We start from the raw sequence: 20,010 nt of genomic DNA, 5'->3' as shown, positions 1-20,010 counted from the left end.
TCTTACTCTCTGGAATCGGCGTAGCCAGAATGAAATTAAGGGGGGGCTCGACCCTGTTAAGCTGGCATTTCAGGGTACTATTATATATATATATATAAGGAAAATTTGAAAGTTAGGGGGGGGGGGGCTCGAGCACGTCGAGGGGGACCGAAACGCGTCGTCTGGTACCGTTCCCGACTTTTCCGGACCGTTTTTAGGGTTGTTACCCTATACTAGAGAACTACCGTTAAAGAAAAGTGTGAAACAAATGCTCAGCTGCCCCCTTTCGCAAACTTTTTTCTCAAAACCAGTTACAATACAACGTTGTAGCCGCTACAACAACAACAACAACAAAAGTCGCGTTTTTGCGTGATCTTGTATTTTTGGTTCATGCCAGAAATGGTATATTTCGGCCAAAACGGCAACCGTGCCAAAATGTTCAGAGCTCGTTCAGCAAAGCGATTTGAGAAACTGTGGCAGCCCGGCAATTTCGTTAAGTTATTAGGTGTGTACAAAGCGAATGTTAAAAGCAAAGAGCAATGTTAATAAATAAAATGGAATTGGTTTAGTTGAAAAATCCGAAAAAATTTTGTACAATTTGTTTATTGTTGCAACGAAGGCATTTGCAACCTTGAGTGAATGTGTTGCAGCTAATTAAAGCTCTTAATTGGGGTCGATTTTGATTGTGTCCTCAATGAACAGTGTTTTAACAGCAGCAATTAGCAAATAGCTGCACGAAGGTCTAAGCTGCATCTGAATGTTTTTGGGGCCTTTGCTCACGTATGTATTTTAGCATTTATTACTAGCAAATGAATGAATGAAGGGTTGCACCCTTCAAAAAAGCTTTACATGAATGTGTTTCGCTAATACTATTGTGGAGGCACATAGAAAATTGTTCGTTTCGCCGACTGGAGGTGGCAGTCTAATTACGGGCACCCATAATAGAAGCTACATCGAAAGAAAGGAAGAATCGGTCAGTAATACAGTACCAAAAATGTCGCGTACCAAATCGCGCATTCAAGTCGAAATATGCGGGGATTGCGGAGCCACAGGTTTGCAAATAAATTGAATTAAAATCTTATGAATTCGAAGTTGTTTTCCTGCACAAAGATCCATCGTGGGCCTCCATAAACCGCGGTATTTTGCTTTGTTCGGACTGCTGCTCCATACATCGTAGCCTGGGCCGGCACATATCCTTGGTAAAGTCACTCCGCCAAGGAACTTGGGAGCCGTCTGTTTTGAATTTCGTCAACTCGCTAAACGCACATGGTGCAAATAGCGTTTGGGAACATCATCTTCTTGATACTAACTCTTCAAAAGCTGACAAGGGCGTACCACGTGTTCGAAAGCCTAATCCAAAAGATCCCTTGCATCCAATAAAATTAGATTTTATTAAGTCTAAGCACGTAAATTTGGTATTCGCTTTGAAATCGAATCTTCAAGAGGAAGGCGTTATTTCTGGCATAAATCTGGAAAATGAACTTAGCAGACAACTACACGCAAGTGTTAGGACTAGCAATTTAGAAACATCTCTCCGCCTGATTGTGCAAGGAGCCAATCCAAACTTCTTTCATGAAGAAAAGCGATCAACGCCTCTGCATGTAGCCGCTAAATTTGGACAAGCGTCCCAAATAGAATTGCTTATCGTCTATGGAGCAGATATTAATGCAATCGATGGAAATGGTCTAACTCCACTTGAAGTTGCCAAAGCCAACAATCATAATATCATAGCAGAGAGACTTTTGGATGCAATGTACGAAGTGACAGATCGAATAATAATGTTTTTGGGTGGAAAGAAACCAGACCATTCGGTAAAATATACTTTTATAATGTTTAACTTTTAAACGAGATTTTCCTAATATAGTCAGGTGGCCACTTGATTATCCCGGAAACTGCTAACACTGAATTGAGCGAACAGCTTACCATTGCCAGGAACCGTTTACAAGTGGTTCCAAATAAAATGTTCGAAGAGTTGGTTATGGACTTATACGACGAAGTCGACCGACGTGAAAATGAAGCAAGTACGATAATTTGTAGTGATTTTTTTTTTTAGAAAATTACCACTTTGAATTCTATGATCGTTGTTTTAGTTTGGGCCACTTCTATGTTGAATGCCGATAACGCTGCAGTGCCGTTCTTGCCGGCAAATCCATTTTTAAGTGCCACTCGGAATCAAGTAAATAAAAAAAAAAAAAAAAGTACATTCAATATAGGTAATCCTAATACGCTGTATTCAAATACAATCATATAATAGGGCAGACAGAAACTAGCACGATTTTCCCGAAAAGAATTCGCTGGATTATTAACAGATGTTTTGTACGATGCACGCCGGCGACAAAAAATAGCAAGTTTGCGACCACTCGATGGACCCAATATTAATTCTTTTTATAATCCAGCATTGTTAACTGAAAATGAATTGGATCTGTCTGATGATGAACCGATTTACGATCCTGTTGCAAGCGATGACGACTATGCCCCCGTGCAACCTGTGGCACAGCAGGTAAATAATATGCGCCAAAAAATTTTAAAGTTGAATAATAGTTTTGGATAATTGTCAATAAGCAGATGTACTTTTCCGTGTGATAATTTTTGTCAATTTACAAGCCTTGTAACACAAATATAAAATGTAGATAAGAACTTTCATAAAATAATAAATACGTAGTGTATTGGAGCGGTAAGGAATTTTACATATAAATACATGTCTTTACCTTAATTCACAAAGGCCCTAACCAACACTTTTTTTGAAACTGCGTTTTTCACAGATTTTAGTAGGAAGTATTAAAATACACATCCAATAAAAATTTTGAAGTGTTAGTTCCAAAAACAACGGAGTAACATGCCTTACCTGTTTTTGGTACTAATTTTATAATGTTTTTTTTTGCTTCTCCTGTAAAATAAAAAATTTTATGGTAGGGCCTTTGAGAATTAAGGTTACGATATATTGTATAAATTTCACTCTATTTATTATTAGGTTTTTTTTTACATATTTATTTATGTACACTTTATATTTATCTGCACGTTTCCTACAATATATTTTATATTTTAAGTTCTTAAGCCTTTTATGATTTCGTATTCGCTAATTCAGGCTATTGTGCATCAAACGCCCGATGAGCCACAGCACGAAGTGCAGAACTTATTGAGGCAGATAAACGACTACAAATATGTGATCAATCAGCTCAAATCTACTGTTGAAAAGCTATCGTCTGAAAATTCTGAGCTGAAGTCAAAGTTTTCGAATGTTTCCCTGGTTTGTGCTATTAATGAAAACGTCGTTCATCAAGACTCACTGTGAGCTGTCTTAATTTTTATTTTTGATTTAATTAATTTATTTATTTTTTATCTCTTATGTTTATGTATATTTTGCCACTATGACAATATATTAATAAAGCCGAACCGACACAAATGGAGTTGAAAATGGACACGAATCGCTTTCACCTTCTGAGGATGTTGGTAGTGGCTCTGTACCTATAGATTCAAATACTTCTAGTTCCTCCTCGGCTAACAGTTCAAACCAGTCGACCATCAAACGTCCTGCAAGCATGTATGAGCGTCGTATCGCACCACCTTTATTCAAACCAAACGTTGATTGTCGAACAACGACCAGTATGTATCAAATGGCTGCTGATAAGCCATTTTCTGAAGAACTAAAACATCGCACAGACCTGGTGACACGTCGTGTTAAAGAACTTGTTTCTATAATGCAAGATTTGCCCACTAATAAAGATGATTTGATGCCTTGCGGGGAAAGAGTACGCACTGCTGTCATTGAACTGATTTCAATATTTACTACACCGGTAATTTAACTACTTTTTAAATAGTAATAAATTCATTAATCGTTCTTGCTAAAACTATTCACAGTCAAATTACAATGAAACGATCAGAGATATGCTAAAAACATTAACGCGTTATAACATTCTAATACCCCATGAATGTGAAAACTTGCAGAAATCGTATACTTTGGATGATAAGTCAGCAATTGAGAAGTACAATCACGAAGTGCGCGAGTGTGCTTATTACATTGTGAGCGCAATGAAAACTCTCGTCATGCAATTTGAATGACCTGCATATTTCAATGATAATACATATTTGTTCTTTTTGATTGAGTTATTCATCCCCTTACTAAAGTTCTAGCCTTAAACAAAAAAAAAATATGTTAGATGTTAATACTTACAAGAATTTTTAAAAATATTAAAAAATAATACATACACATCGTTATATCCATATATATGTACAAAAAGTTAATAAAATAAAAACGAATCAAAGTACATACTCCGATTCTAAGTTAAACTTTATAGCGGTTTTGATTTTAAATTAAAACTAATTGATGCATTTAGATAGCTACATATCGTCACTATCAACGCAAAAGGCCACATAGAAAGTGCTAAAAGCACTTTTTTGTAAAATGGTCTGCAGTAGCTATCATTATCGCTCACTTGGAGATCTGTCATTCTAAGAGGCTGAAAAAAGTGCTGCTTGCATTCCCTCTAGAAGGGCTAATCCATTTACAATTTACCCAGATGCATAAATTTATGTTGTTTAGCATTACAAATTAATTTCAATAAACATTTTAAGTTGCAATAACACATATTTGATATCAACCGTAAGCAAATACTTTAAAGAGGTATGATTTTTATAAATTAAAGAAACAACTTTAGAAGAACTCCTCCAAAAGGCCTTCTGAAGTACGTCCTATAAAAGCCCTTCTGGATAGCGAAAGAATGAGCCCTTCAATTTGTACCATTCCATACAAAAAAGAAAGGAGAAAGGAATGTAGAGTGAATGTCTTTGGAAAGGGCTTTCAACTCTTGAAATTATCTACTGGGTAGGCACCAGTCTTCAAACATAATAGGGCCAATAGTATTTTTGTCCGACACAAAAAGACTGGAGGAGGAAGGTTTTAAAAAAAAATATCAAATGTTTCTGAACAACACTTTATGCTAGCGTATACTTTTTTGAATAAATGGAGGGATAAATTCTTACTGCCGTGTAACGGTATATTACTTCTTTTAATTTTCAAATTGTATGCTGTTTTCGTGTAGTCGGAACAGTATTGTACCTTTGTACTTATTTTTCAGGAAAATCGCGTTGTGATATGTAGAGAAAAACATATTTTAATATATTATAAACATATGAGCTTGTTTATACTTGCATACATATTTAAAAATTTTTTACTTGTTAATTAATCTATAAATAAACCAAGAAAGAAAAAAAAATAGTATTTAGCACTAGCTAGTGGCACCCTTCTGCGAGGCGTGGGGATAATTTTACCGCACCCTTACATATTTAAAAATGTTTAACAAATAATCGTTATCTCAATTTTTATATATTTGATAAGCGTAGAATGAAACATAAACTAGATTAATCTTTTGTGATTATGTTTCAATTGTATAAACTATTAAAGCAGGTATTCTTAGCTAACATGCTTCATTTTGTACTAATATAAGTAAACTAATTCATAATTACTTTTACAAAATTAAAATTACTCATCTTCAGCCTCGGTAATTACAGAATTCGTTACTGGAGTTCCTTTTCTTTTCAATAACTGATTATAGTGCTCTTCACTCTGAATGCGCACAATCCTCTCTTGTACGGTGGGAGCCAGTTCGCAGCTAGCTTGTTCTAAGTCCTCCAAGGAAGGTCGTCGTAGCATCTTAAACAAAAACGATACCTTATTTTGAATGCTTTTGTTTAAATTTTTTGCAGCGTTCTTACCTTCGACGCTTTTGTGTTTGAAACATCTATAGATTTAGCGTGATGTCCTACAGATAGCTTCCTTATGGGTGATGGCCCATTTAGATCAAGATTGTCTAGCATTTGCACCATGCTGTGCCGTCGTGAAAGCGTGACTAAGGATTGTCGATGTTTGGTTTGATGATCGCCTTTTTCGTTGCGTAGAGTTATCGCTTTGAAATGGTTCTGTATTGCAAGCCCTAGTTCCGGACTAAGATCCTCATCGATCTTTACTTACCATTTTGAAAATGTGTCGGCTAGTTTAGAAATCTTTTGAAATAATGTAAATATTACCTACCAGAATGTTAGCATTTTTGAACATAGTGAAACCATCGCAACCGTTATATATGTATGATTTTATACATAATTTGTACATTTGCTGTAAATCAATTAACTCATCTGCCACTCGTATCAATCGCGGGTCTATACGCTTTCCCGGTGGTTTAGAAGGATCGAAGGCAAATGCTACACCACTAACCTATAATATACATACATACACACATATAAAAAGTTAAGTGAAATTAGGGTAAACTAAGGAATGTTCACTAAGATACTTGCTTGAGGAAATCTGCCTTCTAACTTGGGGTAAGCAGAAACAGCATTTTCTAAGGCTTCCCACAAACATTTTCCCGTAATTTCTACTAAAATCAGTGGATCCCGCATGGGGATAACATTCACCAAATCACGCATTGTAAACGGACCGGGCGGGTGTATTTGATCTGAACGAAAAGTGCCTGCGTTGATTATGACAATGTCCGCTCCGGTAGCCGCTAAAACAACATCACAAACCCAATTGCCCAGATTAGTTTCTTGGGTACGGATCACAGAAAAACGTCCTTCCAAATCCACGCTAAAGTTGCCCACAACTTCAGTCATTTTGGCTTCAATAACCTCTAAAATAGTAAAAATACTATAAATATTTATACATATACATATGTATGTATGTATGTACAGCTGCAAATACGAAAATAGCAGGTATTTAACTAATATTAAAACAATAAATGGGAGTATTTTCTTTCCCACATTTATACCAATTTAACAATATTTCAAATTAAAAATCATTATCAGTGCTTGGTAATTTTTTTACTTATGTGGTTCGTAAATTTTTTTATCAAAAAATTCATTGAAATTTTTCTTTTTATTGTACTTACAACTGAAGCTACCTTAATTTCCCAAGATTTTAATTTTTACAAACATTGTACTGACTTACCAGATAATTTTGACATATGTTTTTATTTTTATTTTTTATTTTACTGAATACACTTTATGCGGATTGATAAAAATCCACCATAGTGCTGCTATTTTCATGTTCTTAACTGTACGTACATACATTTCATTTTGCATTGATAACGGCCGATATGTAACGTGTGTACCAGATTTGTACACTTCCATTTCTGAAAATAATCTTCTGTCTAAAAATCTATACATACCTGAGTATTTGTCCAGCTCTTCTTTCAAGTCTTTATCTTCAACAAAATCCGAAGTAACATTTACTTGTTCAATGTTTACCACAACTTGACCATTCTCATCACGTTCCTTTTTTAAAACGATTTTTGAAAACTGGCGAAAATCTGTGCCTGACTTTACGATTTTCACACCATTAACTTCCTTGATTTCATACACGTGATCATGTCCACCCAAAATTAAATCTATACCGGGGCAGTTGGCCGCTAGTCTTATGTCATTTGGGGTTCTCATATGTGTCAATGCGATGATAATTTCACATCCCTCGTTACGCAGCTCAGATACTAATTTATTTGCTGCTTCGACGTAATCCGTATAGGTTACTTCGTTAGGGTCTATAGTGGGTAATGTTTCCAGCCACTCCCGCTCTACAAGTCCAATCATACCAATTAATATTTGATTGTGGCGCATGGCATGAGTTATCTTTCCCCCTCCAAGAGGTTTTCCTGTTTCGTTATCCACAACGTTAGACATAAGCCACGGAAAGGATGTATTTTTAATCAAATTGACTAGAACGTCCAGACCGTGATCTGCAAGTGGATTATAAAATCATAAATGGTAGTATGAAAGATATATATGCATATATACATAAATTACCGAAATCATGGTTTCCAAAGACAGCGCAGTGTGTACCAGTTTTTTTCAGCACCGGTATCATCTGTTCGCCCTGCGTGAACGTGCTTACTACATACATACATACGAATAATATTTTAATGTTAACGCTTGAATCTTTTTTTATAAAAATAAGCTCTCTTACACATGCTGGGAGAGAAAATATCACCACTAAACAGAACCAGAGGCTCCAAGTGCGAGAAGGATTTAATTGCGGTGCAAAAACGTGCCGCACCACCAACTGGTTCCTTCCCGCAATTCGGCTCGACATTGTAAACGTCGTTATAATGTAATATAGTTAACGATTCATCATTTATCTTAGACATTCTCAAGTTTCTTGCTTTTTCTAGTTCTCGTATTCTTGACTTGGAATAATTACGTCCAGTTAATAGTAGAGTTTGGCGGTCTAAACTTTGCGATTCCGTGAAAAATTTGCGTACGAAGAATGATAATTTTGGGCTCGCCACAGCTTTTAAGCTGTTTCTATAGTCTTTCGGCACTTCAGCACCATTCAAAACTAAATCTTTGAGCAACCCACGTGAACATTGGGAAACAGATCGTCTTCCAACTTGTCGAGCTCGAAATTGGGAGCTGAAATTTGCGAAAAAGAAGTACAGATGTATGTACATATGTATGTTAACATTATTCCCAATAAAATGTATGTACATACATACATACATATGCTTCCAAAATATTTTGATATACAGTGGGGAGCAGAAATGAGTACATGTGATTTTGTTTAACTATTTGCAAGGTTTTTAAAGTTGAATTTTTTTTGTTTTTTTGTTATTTTTTCATAAAAATCTAGTTTATCAAACTGTCAAACTTTATACACAACTTAGAATTAAAAAAAAAATTATTTAAAATTTTCAGCCACATCTTTATCAGAAAATCCCGAGAATCCAAAAATTGGTACTGTTACAAGTTGCAGGGCATCATTTTAACTCGACCTCCTCCCTGTTCAACGGTACATCGTTTAGAGGTTTAAAATTATTTGGCGTCAGCAATTTGTCATCGTATTACGAACCCTATCATCGAAAAAGCAAAACAAATTATTTTCGAACCTTTGCACCGGTGTACCGAATTCTAGCACTTTCTTTATTTTCATCCAACTTCACTGACTTAAAATTTTTTTGTACTTTTTCAAGAAACAAAAATTTTGCTGCTTGTGAATCTGGTAGCATGATTTTAGTTAAATGTCATAAACTTGTTAAAAGTCAAGTGTTCGGCTACAACAACGAATGTCAGTAAATGAAACTACCTTCTATTTTTGTATCAGCACTGTGTGTTTATTTTGCAATAGCAAGTAGAGATGGGTGCGGGATATCGGGACCCACGGTACAGATTTCAAATTGGCCGGGATTGGCGGTATCGGGAAGGTCTGTGAAATTTTGCGGGCGGGACGGGACCTTTTCCCACACTCCCGATCAAACAGCAACCTTGGAAAATTCGGAAAATCTTCTTTAAAAACGATGTGTGAAATATGGACTTTTTTTATCTTTTATTGGGACGAAAACGAACAGCAAAGCAAAACAAAAAATCGGAAGATGCCAGATCTTTCATTATTTAAAATTAATTTGAAAGACATGTGAATTTTTCTTAGTGATGGATTTCGGGATCCACGGGTTCCGCGGTAAAATTCTGAAAAACTTCACTTAAAAATTGAATTTCGGGATGAGCGGGATCTGGACTAAATTTTTAGTCCCGTGCCCATCTCTAGTAGCAAGGCACGTCTTTTGCAGGGAAGCCAACTCCTGGGGAATTCCCCCGATTAGCGGGAAATTTCAGTTTGCGTGGGGAATCGGGGAATGGACGTCTTTTGTGTGGCATTTCAACTCGTTCAATTCTAGTATAATAAAGTTTCAAATGGCCAAAAATTATCGCAGATATCTTAGAATTTTTTAATGGGCTAAAAAACTCCGTACTCAACTTTTTTCTAAATAGTGTAAATATAAAGTGCAATATTTGGATGCAAATTTGTACAACTTTCTTTACTTTTGCATGAGGTTTGGAACTCTTATTTTTGGGGTTGCCGGTGTTGTAAAAAATTCGCTGTACCTAAACTTTATTGGCTGACTGTATATGCAAATGAATGCATCACCCAGCCATTTTCCCATACCCACTACATACCAACTCCAATTCGCGTATGTATGTATGTACAAACAAGAATGGGATGTATGTATGTACACGAGCTGCCTATATTAAATATATCGATTTTATTATTTAACACTTTTTGTTAACAATTTTTCGCGAACTAAACCAACGAAGCATGTATATACAGACTTCAACTTGGTACATACATACATACATATCGTTGCCTTAATATAGAAAGGCCCTATCTCACATCTTCGCTGAAATGCACAAAGCCGTAACTAACTAAAATCTTTTATTGCATAAAACGATGTGAGGCCACATAATTCGATCAAATGCATCATAATCAATTAAAACGAAAATTTTCGATTTTTAGTTAGTTACGACTTTTTGTAAATCAGCGACGATGTCAGATAGGGCCTTTCTATATTAAGGCAACGATATGTAGGAGCATCTTTCACATTGTTTTTTTTTTTTTTTTAATTGAGGCACGGTTTTTATATTGCTAGAATAACGACACTAATTTTGCTTTAATTTTCTATCAATGCTTCGTACCCTAGAATTTTGAATAACTAGCTTATATCAATGTGAATTATTTTCACTGGAAACTGAGTACTTAGTTGTGCAGAAAAGAAATCTGTTTCCCATCACACTTCCTGTAAATTTACTTAGATGAAAATAACCTTACACTGACTTCCCATTGGCAGTCTCACACTTGTTTCATGACTTACTGCTTTTGTCACTTTACACAAGTGTTGCTTCTTTTGCATTTTAGGCCGTTCTAAATTCGCAATGTCAAAACTATGCGCGCAATTTTGTATGGGTATACCTTTGTGTATGTATGTATGTATGAATTGGCATACATATCTATACAATTGATTTTATTTAAATAGAAATTCATTTTTATACATTGTTATTAAAATTTAATTATTAAAATACATATAAAATGATTTTAAATAATATTCTGTTATTGATTATTTATTTATAAATATAAATAAAAAATAAATAGAGAAACTACTTAAAGTTGGCCCATATGCCTCCCAGCCAATTAACTTTATTGATGCAAGCGTAGAATAAAGAAAAAATATTTTGAAAATTTTTTTTTTTCCAAATATACATACTTCATGCATATATGTATATGTACACATGAGCATTTCCATTATGACGTGCGTGATCGTACGTACGCATAACTGAAATAAACCGTAATTTAAAACTTTTTTATTTTGACAGAGGGCTTAACTTAGCTCCTATTTAGCCCTATAATTGGTGCAAAAGATGATTTGGGCCAATAAAAACAGAAGTGGTTTTCGCGGCCAACATTTCAAGCGCCGATTTCAGCGAAACCTGAATATTTCAATGTGACTACTTTTATAATGTTGAATATTGATGTCTCTTAAAATTTGTCTTGATTTTACCCAAAAATTATTTATACTTTCTTAATTTAATTTTAATCAGTCGCACGGAACATTTTTTTCCATCGTAATACTTTTGTTTATATTGCTTTTAAACCTTTTAAACGAATTTTTAACGCAAATTAAACAGGAATTTTAGCTTAGGTTAAAAACATAGTGGAGTGGCGAGCATATCAAACGCTTTTTTCATAAGTGTATTAACCCGAAATTTCATATTTGTTAGAAAAGAGAAAAAAAACTTTTCTAAGCACTTTTCTAAGCACTTTTCTAAGACGGTTTTTTAAAATATCTCGATCCTGGCGTCACCTAGCAAGACCATTTTTCGCAAAAATGTTTCGACTTACATACATACCATGGCGGCATTATACCAGGTGAAGGAATTAGAGCGAGGAGAAAGATTTTGACACTATCTTATTTGAAAAATTGCTTTTAAAATTTGACTATAACTGGCCGTCTCCATAGGATAAATTTTATTGCTGTCCAGCTCTCATTTTGGTCGCTAGATATAAGTTATATCAGTGGCAATATTTGTAAGGGCTTTTTATATCTTGATATAAGCATTTGTGAGAGAGCTTCTAAAACGTATTTTTGCCCGACTTAATCCCTTCAAAAATTTAGAAAATTGGCTATTTTACATCCAATTACATAATAACAAATATTTTAACAGAAAACAGATCAATATTTGCTATTATATTAAAATATCAATAATGTTGCCGCCACGAAGTTTTGATGCAAATGAACGTGTAGCTGTCAAACTACCAAATAGCCGGCATATTGCCGAATGCTAGCAAATAAAGCGAGAAAGCTGTTTTATTACTTCACCTGTTTATTACGCCATGCATGCATACATATACTATATAGCCAGTATATATGAGTAGTCCACTTGCAAACAGCGTTATGTGATTTTATAATAGAAAGCCATAAATTTGAAAAAAAACGACTACGACAACAAGTAACATTTAAATTGAAACCTTTTTATTATTACCTAAAAATTTGGATAAATAAGGGCCTTATAAAATTGTAACGTAACATAACATGTCATAAGATAACATTAACAGTCTATACGACCTAAAGCAGTTTTCTAAGTTCATTAGAAGATGTATACTTTTGAATGTTTATAAATGATAGTATGATAGCGACTTTTGGAAGAAGACTTAACATTTGGTGCTATTTTTTCAGAATATAAAAAGATTTTGCACTCTGTTGTTACTGGACATGAAACTACTTTAAATACTGGTACGTAATCCACCAAAAACTAAAAATCGAAAAAATGTTACATAGCGCCCTTTGCAAGTGGACTACTCATATGTATTTTAAAAAGCAGACAAATTGGCCCATAAATCCGTTAGATAAATGACTTTTATTTTTTTCGTGGTGGGCCTTCCGATGAAAACGTCCATACATATGTATTACAGAGGACTTTTGTCATATGTCGCGACGTTATTTTTATCTCTTATTTTTTTTAAATCAGTTGAATAATATTTGGTTTCACAATTACATACATATTATCACCATATATTGCGGAACTCTGCATTTTATATACAACGTGAGTCAACTCTAAGAAACTCTGTTATACCAAAAAAACAAATACATATGTTAAAAATTCAAATAGCCCCGTTCAGCCCAGTAAAATTAGACTTTTTCTTAAAAAAAAATTTGTAACAGCAAATTGTTTGATGCAGTTTACTTCCTAAATTTCCGCCATCTTGGATCTAAGTTTTTTTGGGGTTTTTTCCAATTTGCAAGCTTATTTTGCATTTTTCGTAAAAAGTGATTAAATACAAAAATGTAGAGAATTTAATTTCCCACGTTTTTTATATAAAAGGTTAAAAAAAACATTTTTTATTGTAAGAAATTAGCAAAAACTGCGAAAATTTTGCCATTGTCACGGATTTCGCCATACTTTGACAATTTCAGTTAAAAATACATAGTATATTGAAGTTCCAAAGTTGTAGAGAATTTCATTCTCCACAACTTCTGTGCCAAAGTTTTTTTTGTACGACGCTTAGATCAAGGCCAGGAACGCGATCAGCATAGCGATGTACCGGATGCGCCGTTCAACACCTTCACCTGCTTTCAATTAAAAAAAAAACAAAACGTTGCCCGTGGAGTACGCCTACTGGGGAAACCCCGTTAAAAAACGGAAAAACTCTACCTCAGTGGTGGTGTAAAAATATGTTTTACGGCACATTCCGTAACAACATTCCAACAAAACCATGTGGGCACAAAAGTTGTGGAGAATGAAAAAAATTTTCGCAGTTTTTGCTACTTCTTTACAATAAAAAATGTATTTTTAAAAAAACCTTCTGTATAACAAATGTGGGAAATTAAATTCTCTACATATTTGTATTTAATAATTTTTTATGAAAAATTCAAAATAAGCTTGCAAATCGCAAAAAAACCAAAAAAAAAATACAAAAATACAAGGTGGCGGATTGTTGCCAAATAAAATTTAGGGGCGAGACCGTGAATACATCTACGTGTCAAATAAAAGTAAACTGCATCAAAAATTCGCTGTTACAGTTTTTTTTTTAATTTTCCTACCAAATTTATCTAAATTTACTGAGATAATCGCTATGTTTGGCACGATCCCGCCCGTAATCAGCGTCGTAGAAAAAAAAATTAGGTATAAAAGTTGTGAAGAATGAAATTCTCTACAACCTTGGAATTTCAATATGCTATGTATTTTCAACAGAAATTGTCACCAAATGGCGAAAACCGTGACAATGTAAAATTTTTTAGCAGTTTTTGCTAGTTTTTTACAATAAAAAGTGCTATATTTAAAAACCTTCTATAACCCAAATGAGGGAAATTAAATTTTCTACATATATGGCTAAATTAAATTTTTACAAATAAAAGTAAACTGCATCAAAAAATCGCTGTTACAATTTTTTTCAATTTTCCTACCAAATTTATCTGATTTTACTGGGCTATGTTCCAGGTACTTTACGTTTTGCAGGTTTTATAGGATTTACAGAAAAAGCTGTTTTTGCCATTAATAAACCGTATGGAAGGTGGCGACCGGATACGGCTTCCTGTAAAAACCTGCAAATCGTGAAGCACCTGGAACGCAACTAATACTTCCACATTAATGTCTGTAGAACAGCTTTAAAAACATTTCCTTAGTAAATTTAAAACTTGTGTGCTTATCCTAAAAACGTTTATTTTTTTAATATCACCTTTTGCATTGATAACGACAATATTTATGTATTAGGGATGTTTCGAATGTCATATTTTTCACATTAGCAAATGGGAATGCGAATTTTCGGAATGCGAATGCGAGTGTTAAGAATAACATTTAAAAAGCTATAATCAACTATAGTCAATGATTTTATTACTTAAAAATTTTGTAAATTATTAAAACATTGAAGGAGTGCTTAAGCTATACACTGTTTAAATCTAGTAGTCAACGTTCAAAAGGGGCATATACTTTCTCCCCGGAGAAGATTTGCAGTTTTGTAGCCCATTTAATTCTAATCTGATGAAGTGCAAGTTTCAATCCCGTTGATTTTTGACAATTTTTTTGGTTGAAGGTGTTTCACGTTTTGCCCTTACATATATAAAATGTGTTCGACAATTTTTTTTATATGGAGGACATTGCCAGAAAAAGTTGCCAAAAATCAACCTGATTTTTTAGAAGCTCGAAACTTGCACTTCATTAGAGTAGAATTAAATACGCTACAAATATATGTATAAACTAAAATTTTTTCCAAAGGTTCTGATTAAAAAGTTTGAAATTTTTGTGAAAATTCGCAAATTTTTTATAATTTTTGTACTAAGTTTGAAATATAAATTTATATGGTGTTTGTTGTACAGCCAGGTAGACTTTTATAAAAAAAAACCGACTTCAATTCTCATATAAAATTTTAAACCAAATTAATATGGGACCACCAGTGAGGCAACATCTTTCATTAAAAGAAAAAGAATTATAAAAAGTTATGCGGTAACATACAAAAAATAATAATAATATCCCGAAAAATTGATAACCTTTCTCCTTTTTGTGATGTCGGTTAATAATAAACATAAAATAAATAGAAAAGAAATATCCGAAACTGACCAAAATATTGCACTCCTATTATTTTGTGGACAACTGTATGTGTCTAAGTCCCAGTAGCCTTTCCATCAATACCGCAATAAAGACAATCAGAGTTTGAGTAACAGATGGCTGTAAAATAAGGTGTTTATAGTCACCTTAAAGATAGATTAATTAACTGCAGATGATGTACAAGTGGCACACAAGTTGGTATAGTACTTATTGAGTTGAAACTATATTGCGGATTTGACGTATGGCTGTTACCAAGCGGGGCTCACATCCAGCACTCAATGCTAGGTAGTTTTCCGGTGCAGCTTTAAGTAGGATCAGAATTTGTGATAAATTAGCACTAATGGATAGTCCCAAGTCTTCTACTACACTCGATAAATATTCGATATCTACAGCAAACTGTTTGGAAGAGACAGCAGACAAGCTTTTTATCTGTAGAAGTTGAGACTGATACACTTGACAGCATTGTTCCACTACTAAGGACAATAAAATGTCGGCACACGGAACGGCTTGTGTATATTTTACATTACATATCTCCAGCCCTTGTTTAAGCAACGGCGAAGGCGTAAACAAAAGCGGCTCTAGATGCTGAGGCAGGGTTAGTAGGTATTGCCCAATTTGAGTAATGCATTCTTGTGGCGCGAAACTGAACTCTGGCATATTAGCTGGCATCAAGGAATCTGAAGACGGGTTAAGTGATGGTTGAATATTTAATAGATGTCCCTCTATTGGCTTTAGCAAAACATTTAGAGCTATTTCATGAGTTTCCACGCAATGTATTTTAATTTGATCATAAATAAATGTAAAAAATATCGAAGACGATGCATAAGCACTACTGCTTTCCATATTTTTTTTCTGGTATTTCTCAATGTTACTTATCAGTTTTTTTTGCTCTTGGATATCGTAGGTTTTATAAACAGAGATTTTGTAGGAACTGGTTGAAATTAGATTTTCTTTCAACTTACTCATGCGGATCTGTAGAGATTTTTCAAACTTTTGTAGTTTAATTTGAAAGTCTGCCAAACATTGCAAAAGTGACATAGAACATTGTAGTATTGACCAATTTTCTGTACCGTTATCTATACTTAGCGATATTTGACGTTGAGTTTTTGAGAAATTTTCCAGCATTTTTTTCAAAATTCCACATATTATTTCAACAAGCCTACACAGTCCTAAGTCATCTGTTATATGGCTACATCGCTCACATGCATCAGACAGCCAATCAAACATTTTTTGATTACAATTGTCCAAATGACGAACCGAATCCACTGCCGATGTTTGGCTTACTAATAATTTATCTACTTGAGTTGAGAGTTGAGTCTCTTCTATACGTGGATATTGCTCTATGAATTTATGGAAATATCCATATACAGACTGCAATAATTGGCAATGAGTTTCATATGACAATTCAATTTTCGATTGCTCTAGGAATGCCGTCAGATGCGCCATGAAAGTGTGATTCGCTTGTGCATACTCCTCCAGAAGCTCTAACCTCTCATTACATGCCTTAAGCAACTGTAATATGTAGCTGTCACGTGACGGTTGCAATGACGGTAAAAGTTCTATTATAACAATAACTGGCTGAATATTGCCTTGCATATTATGAAACACCTGTGCGCACCATTTTACTTGCTGATGGCAATGCTCTAATAAATAATTATAAAAAACTGAAAGAAAATGAGTTTGATTTGAGCTTTCTGCTGCTTGCATATCCAGTATTTGCTTCCATTTTTGTTGCAACGAGTTCTTTTGAACAGCCCGATAATATTGCTCAAGTTGTGCTACCCGTTGAATTCCAGAAAATATGTTTACGTACTGTTTAGTATGTTCAACGCTACCTTCAGAGAAGCACTGAACAACGTTTGGAGAAGCTACTGCTTCTAGTCGATTCTTAAAATCTTCGACTTGGGCGAGTCTTTCTGCATGTCCAACTAATTGTTCTTGTACTTGGAGTGATTTTTGAAGACTTAGAAGTTTGTCGAATGCTCCCTATAAAATCTTTAAATTATTAATCTAGGAAATTATAAAATTTTATGTGTACATAAGTACCTTCAAGTTGTTGTGCTCGAAGCAATCTTCGAGCTCGCAAATTAGATTTCCCCATCCATCAGATTCCTGCAATGACTCCTTAGCCTTTTGAAGTTTAGCTTGCATCGTATTCAGACGTTCCAACGCTGCCATACAATCTCCAGTTTCTTCTTGAACATTTGTCATTTCTCTCCGCATTGCATGCATGCGTTTCTTTAATTCCTCTACCTCGGTTTGAAGCTCTAAAGCGTCCTTGACCACCCGAGGCATGCCAGAGACTACTTTCTGACTTGTTTCTTCAACGGCATTATGCACTTGTTGTATATACAAGTGTAATTTAGAAACATTTTTGGCAATAAAATCCTTAGCAATGAAGTCATTATCATTACTCTCGGTCGGACCTTTTTTATCGATTTCATTTCCAATTTCCTTCAAATGTTTATTATAGCTTCCATTTATCCAATCAATTGCATTAAAATTTTCGTTGGATAACGCGGCTATATCCATTTTCACGTTGATTTTATGTTAAAATCTCTTGCGTACACAATAAATGTTTATTTTTAATACGTTGCTCCTAGGCAGTGTTGCCAACTATTCAGTTTCAAAAAGCACCAAGAATTGGGGAAAAAAGCGTTTTACCTTGCTAAAAGCACTGATTTTTTTTGTATCAAAGGATACTTTTTTTTCATTACAGCTTGTATTTAAGAAGAGTAAAAAAATAAACGATATTTAGAAGTATAAATAAATACACAAAACTTTTTCTCATACTTACGAAGTAATACCGAAGTGCTGCACATTAAAACTGGTATACCTCGAGAAAGAAAAATCTAATCGCAACAAACGAAAAAATTAATGCAGATTCTTTCAAATTCAGTGCTGCCACAGCGTTAAATATTTCATATTATTTCATAATTTAATTATCTAGGAAAAATTCGAGTTCAGAAGAAAAGCACTAAAAAAGGCACTAAACAATTTTTTTTTTGCGTTTTGATTTTCAAAAGGCACTAAATATAGTGCTTAAAGCACCAATTTGGCAACTATGCTCCTAGGACACAAAATACCTATCGATGTTTGTGTAATATCAATTTTGTATCGACATTTAACATGAAAAATAAAGGTTCGATAACATGACAGTTCCCAGCCAGCAAAATCATTGCTACGATTCGTGTTCGAGCACTTTTTCGCTTGAAATTGTCGATCGCCTACGATCAGTCGTAAACGGCTCGAAAAAGCATTCGTATTCGAGTATTATACATTATAAAATATTTTGGTTCAAGAAAAACTTCCAACAGAATGAAAATTTTTTCTTGTGCTAACAAATTACTACAAACCTCGTTCTTTTACTTTCTTTGTTTTATCGTTTACGAGCCTTTTTGTAACGTTTCGCCAACCGAGAATCCCTCGTAAAACATGTTCGTAAGATGCACGCTTTCTTGCTGGCTGGATTGTCTCACTCCCTAACGCTGCGTTTTCATACAACAATTTGAGACAAGACAATTGAGAATATTAACCTCATCAGGTATCTCTAAACGAGCGTTGCCATGATTTATTTTTTGAAGTTTGTCTACTTTATAAAATTGAAGTTTTCATGAAAGTGAGAATGTATTTGTGACATTGAAATTTTAAAAACATTTTTGTTATGTTAGCAAAGTTCAAAAAAGGTTTGGTTGCCTCTCAGCGGTTTTACCTTCAAATTTTTGTATCGTGCGTTCGTTCATGCGTTGCCGCCATGGACAAACTGGGGGCTATCTGCACACTTGTCGTTCAATCATAGTTGCGTTATCGTCTCGCGCTTTAATTTTGAGCCGAGCACATGCATTTCAAAGGAGATCTGCACACTTGTCGTCATCGGCTAGTTATCGGCATATCGTAGAAGATGCAGAAGCGGATAAGTACGGCACTGTCGTTTGCTAATCGTTGTGCACGCATTGTTTGTTTAACGCCCTTATTCTAGAACCCGAATTTTCGTAATTCGTAATTCGTACCTACGCTACGAAAAACGACAAATCCACATGCCGCAACCCTTGCGGAAATATGTGCAGCATTGCCAGCTACTAGTTGTTTTTCGAAGATAGCTGAATGAAGGAAAACAAAGGTGAAAGGAATTAAAAAAAAAACACTCGTGTGCTTGTTTATTGTAAAATTGGTTAATTTTACATATTTTGAGGAAAATTATGGATTCTGATGTATTTGCAATTATAGCAGCAGAGTAAGCCGGCGCTATGGCAATGGATTCACATGGTATGCGGAGCTGTCCGGCATAGTAACCATGGGCGCATCTATGTCAGCTAGGGTTGCCAGACGTACTGCTTTTGGGAGTGCACGTACTCCGTTTTATTGCAATGTACTCCCTTGTACTCCCAAAAAAAATATATGGAAATGTACCCCTTTATTAGTTTTGTACTTCTTTTGTTCTCCTTTTTCCAGCTATTAATATTTTATCATATACATGGTGTAAAATAGTAACTGTCTCACAGTTTTTTTTTTGTTTTTAATAAAAGGGACCTTATAGATTTTGCGAAAATTTTATTGGGTTTTTAAATTTTAACCTTCATTTGGGTTTACCAGCGGGTTTGGGAGAAAAGTGCAAGCGGCACGCAAGTCTTCGTCGGTTACTTTATTACATATCTTCTGTAAATATAGGCTTATTTC

At 34.5% G+C, this 20,010-nt stretch overlaps 3 protein-coding genes across 6 annotated transcripts; 1 reads left to right on the top strand and 2 right to left on the bottom strand.

The window, feature by feature from the left end:
• The first annotated feature begins 436 nt into the window (after nucleotides 1–436).
• Nucleotides 437–4,877, top strand: Git (ARF GTPase-activating protein GIT1). 2 transcript variants are annotated; one of them, XM_017615790.1, is made up of 9 exons: nucleotides 437–759; nucleotides 823–1,031; nucleotides 1,090–1,790; nucleotides 1,844–2,000; nucleotides 2,070–2,170; nucleotides 2,234–2,479; nucleotides 3,065–3,267; nucleotides 3,368–3,773; nucleotides 3,838–4,877. In XM_017615790.1, exons 2-9 carry the CDS (start codon nucleotides 833–835, stop codon nucleotides 4,036–4,038), a joined length of 2,214 nt encoding a protein of 737 aa, XP_017471279.1. In that variant the 5' UTR covers nucleotides 437–759; nucleotides 823–832; the 3' UTR covers nucleotides 4,039–4,877. The 2 variants fall into 2 exon arrangements, with proteins under 2 accessions (XP_017471279.1, XP_017471280.1); XM_017615791.1 differs by having other exon boundaries at nucleotides 439–1,031; nucleotides 2,070–2,155.
• A 409-nt stretch (nucleotides 4,878–5,286) lies between these two features.
• LOC108362704 (5'-nucleotidase) lies at nucleotides 5,287–10,556 on the bottom strand. 3 transcript variants are annotated; one of them, XM_017615793.1, is made up of 8 exons: nucleotides 8,456–8,594; nucleotides 7,931–8,376; nucleotides 7,771–7,857; nucleotides 7,140–7,703; nucleotides 6,268–6,602; nucleotides 6,008–6,187; nucleotides 5,692–5,937; nucleotides 5,287–5,629 (listed from the first exon to the last, which is right to left on the bottom strand). In XM_017615793.1, the coding sequence occupies exons 1-8, from the start codon at nucleotides 8,512–8,514 to the stop codon at nucleotides 5,459–5,461; spliced, it is 2,088 nt and encodes a 695-aa protein (XP_017471282.1). In that variant the 5' UTR covers nucleotides 8,515–8,594; the 3' UTR covers nucleotides 5,287–5,458. The 3 variants fall into 3 exon arrangements, with proteins under 3 accessions (XP_017471282.1, XP_017471283.1, XP_017471284.1); XM_017615794.1 differs by lacking the exon at nucleotides 8,456–8,594 and adding an exon at nucleotides 10,493–10,556 and having other exon boundaries at nucleotides 5,459–5,629; XM_017615795.1 differs by lacking the exon at nucleotides 8,456–8,594 and adding an exon at nucleotides 10,432–10,553 and having other exon boundaries at nucleotides 5,459–5,629.
• Nucleotides 10,557–15,256: 4,700 nt separating this feature from the next.
• On the bottom strand, nucleotides 15,257–17,939 carry Cog7 (conserved oligomeric Golgi complex subunit 7). Its single transcript, XM_017615789.1, has 3 exons — nucleotides 17,380–17,939; nucleotides 15,541–17,319; nucleotides 15,257–15,479 (listed from the first exon to the last, which is right to left on the bottom strand). The coding sequence occupies exons 1-2, from the start codon at nucleotides 17,863–17,865 to the stop codon at nucleotides 15,541–15,543; spliced, it is 2,265 nt and encodes a 754-aa protein (XP_017471278.1). The 5' UTR covers nucleotides 17,866–17,939; the 3' UTR covers nucleotides 15,257–15,479.
• Between the last annotated feature and the right edge of the window lie 2,071 nt (nucleotides 17,940–20,010).

This window comes from Rhagoletis zephyria, unplaced genomic scaffold, assembly GCF_001687245.7.
Source record: "Rhagoletis zephyria isolate East Lansing unplaced genomic scaffold, Rhagoletis_zephyria_1.1 Rzeph_scaffold_01075, whole genome shotgun sequence".
In the NCBI taxonomy this organism is placed as follows: Eukaryota; Metazoa; Arthropoda; class Insecta; order Diptera; family Tephritidae; genus Rhagoletis; species Rhagoletis zephyria.
Note: the sequence above shows the minus strand (reverse complement) of the source record. Positions and strands in the feature narration are given on the sequence as shown.

Bases quoted from the DNA above. Each gene is read 5' to 3' on its own strand.
- Git (XM_017615790.1), top strand. From the start codon at position 833: ATGTGTTTCGCTAATACTATTGTGGAGGCACATAGAAAATTGTTCGTT. The intron at 1,032-1,089 runs GTTTGCAAATAA...TCCTGCACAAAG, and splicing joins CGGGGATTGCGGAGCCACAG to ATCCATCGTGGGCCTCCATA. The intron at 2,480-3,064 runs GTAAATAATATG...TCGCTAATTCAG, and splicing joins TGCAACCTGTGGCACAGCAG to GCTATTGTGCATCAAACGCC.
- LOC108362704 (XM_017615793.1), bottom strand. From the start codon at position 8,514: ATGTACTCATTTCTGCTCCCCACTGTATATCAAAATATTTTGGAAGCA. The intron at 8,377-8,455 runs GTATGTACATAC...CGCAAATTTCAG, and splicing joins TTGGAAGCATATGTATGTAT to CTCCCAATTTCGAGCTCGAC. The intron at 7,858-7,930 runs GTAAGAGAGCTT...GTATGTATGTAG, and splicing joins TATTTTCTCTCCCAGCATGT to TAAGCACGTTCACGCAGGGC.
- Cog7 (XM_017615789.1), bottom strand. From the start codon at position 17,865: ATGGATATAGCCGCGTTATCCAACGAAAATTTTAATGCAATTGATTGG. The intron at 17,320-17,379 runs GTACTTATGTAC...AAGATTTTATAG, and splicing joins TCGAGCACAACAACTTGAAG to GGAGCATTCGACAAACTTCT.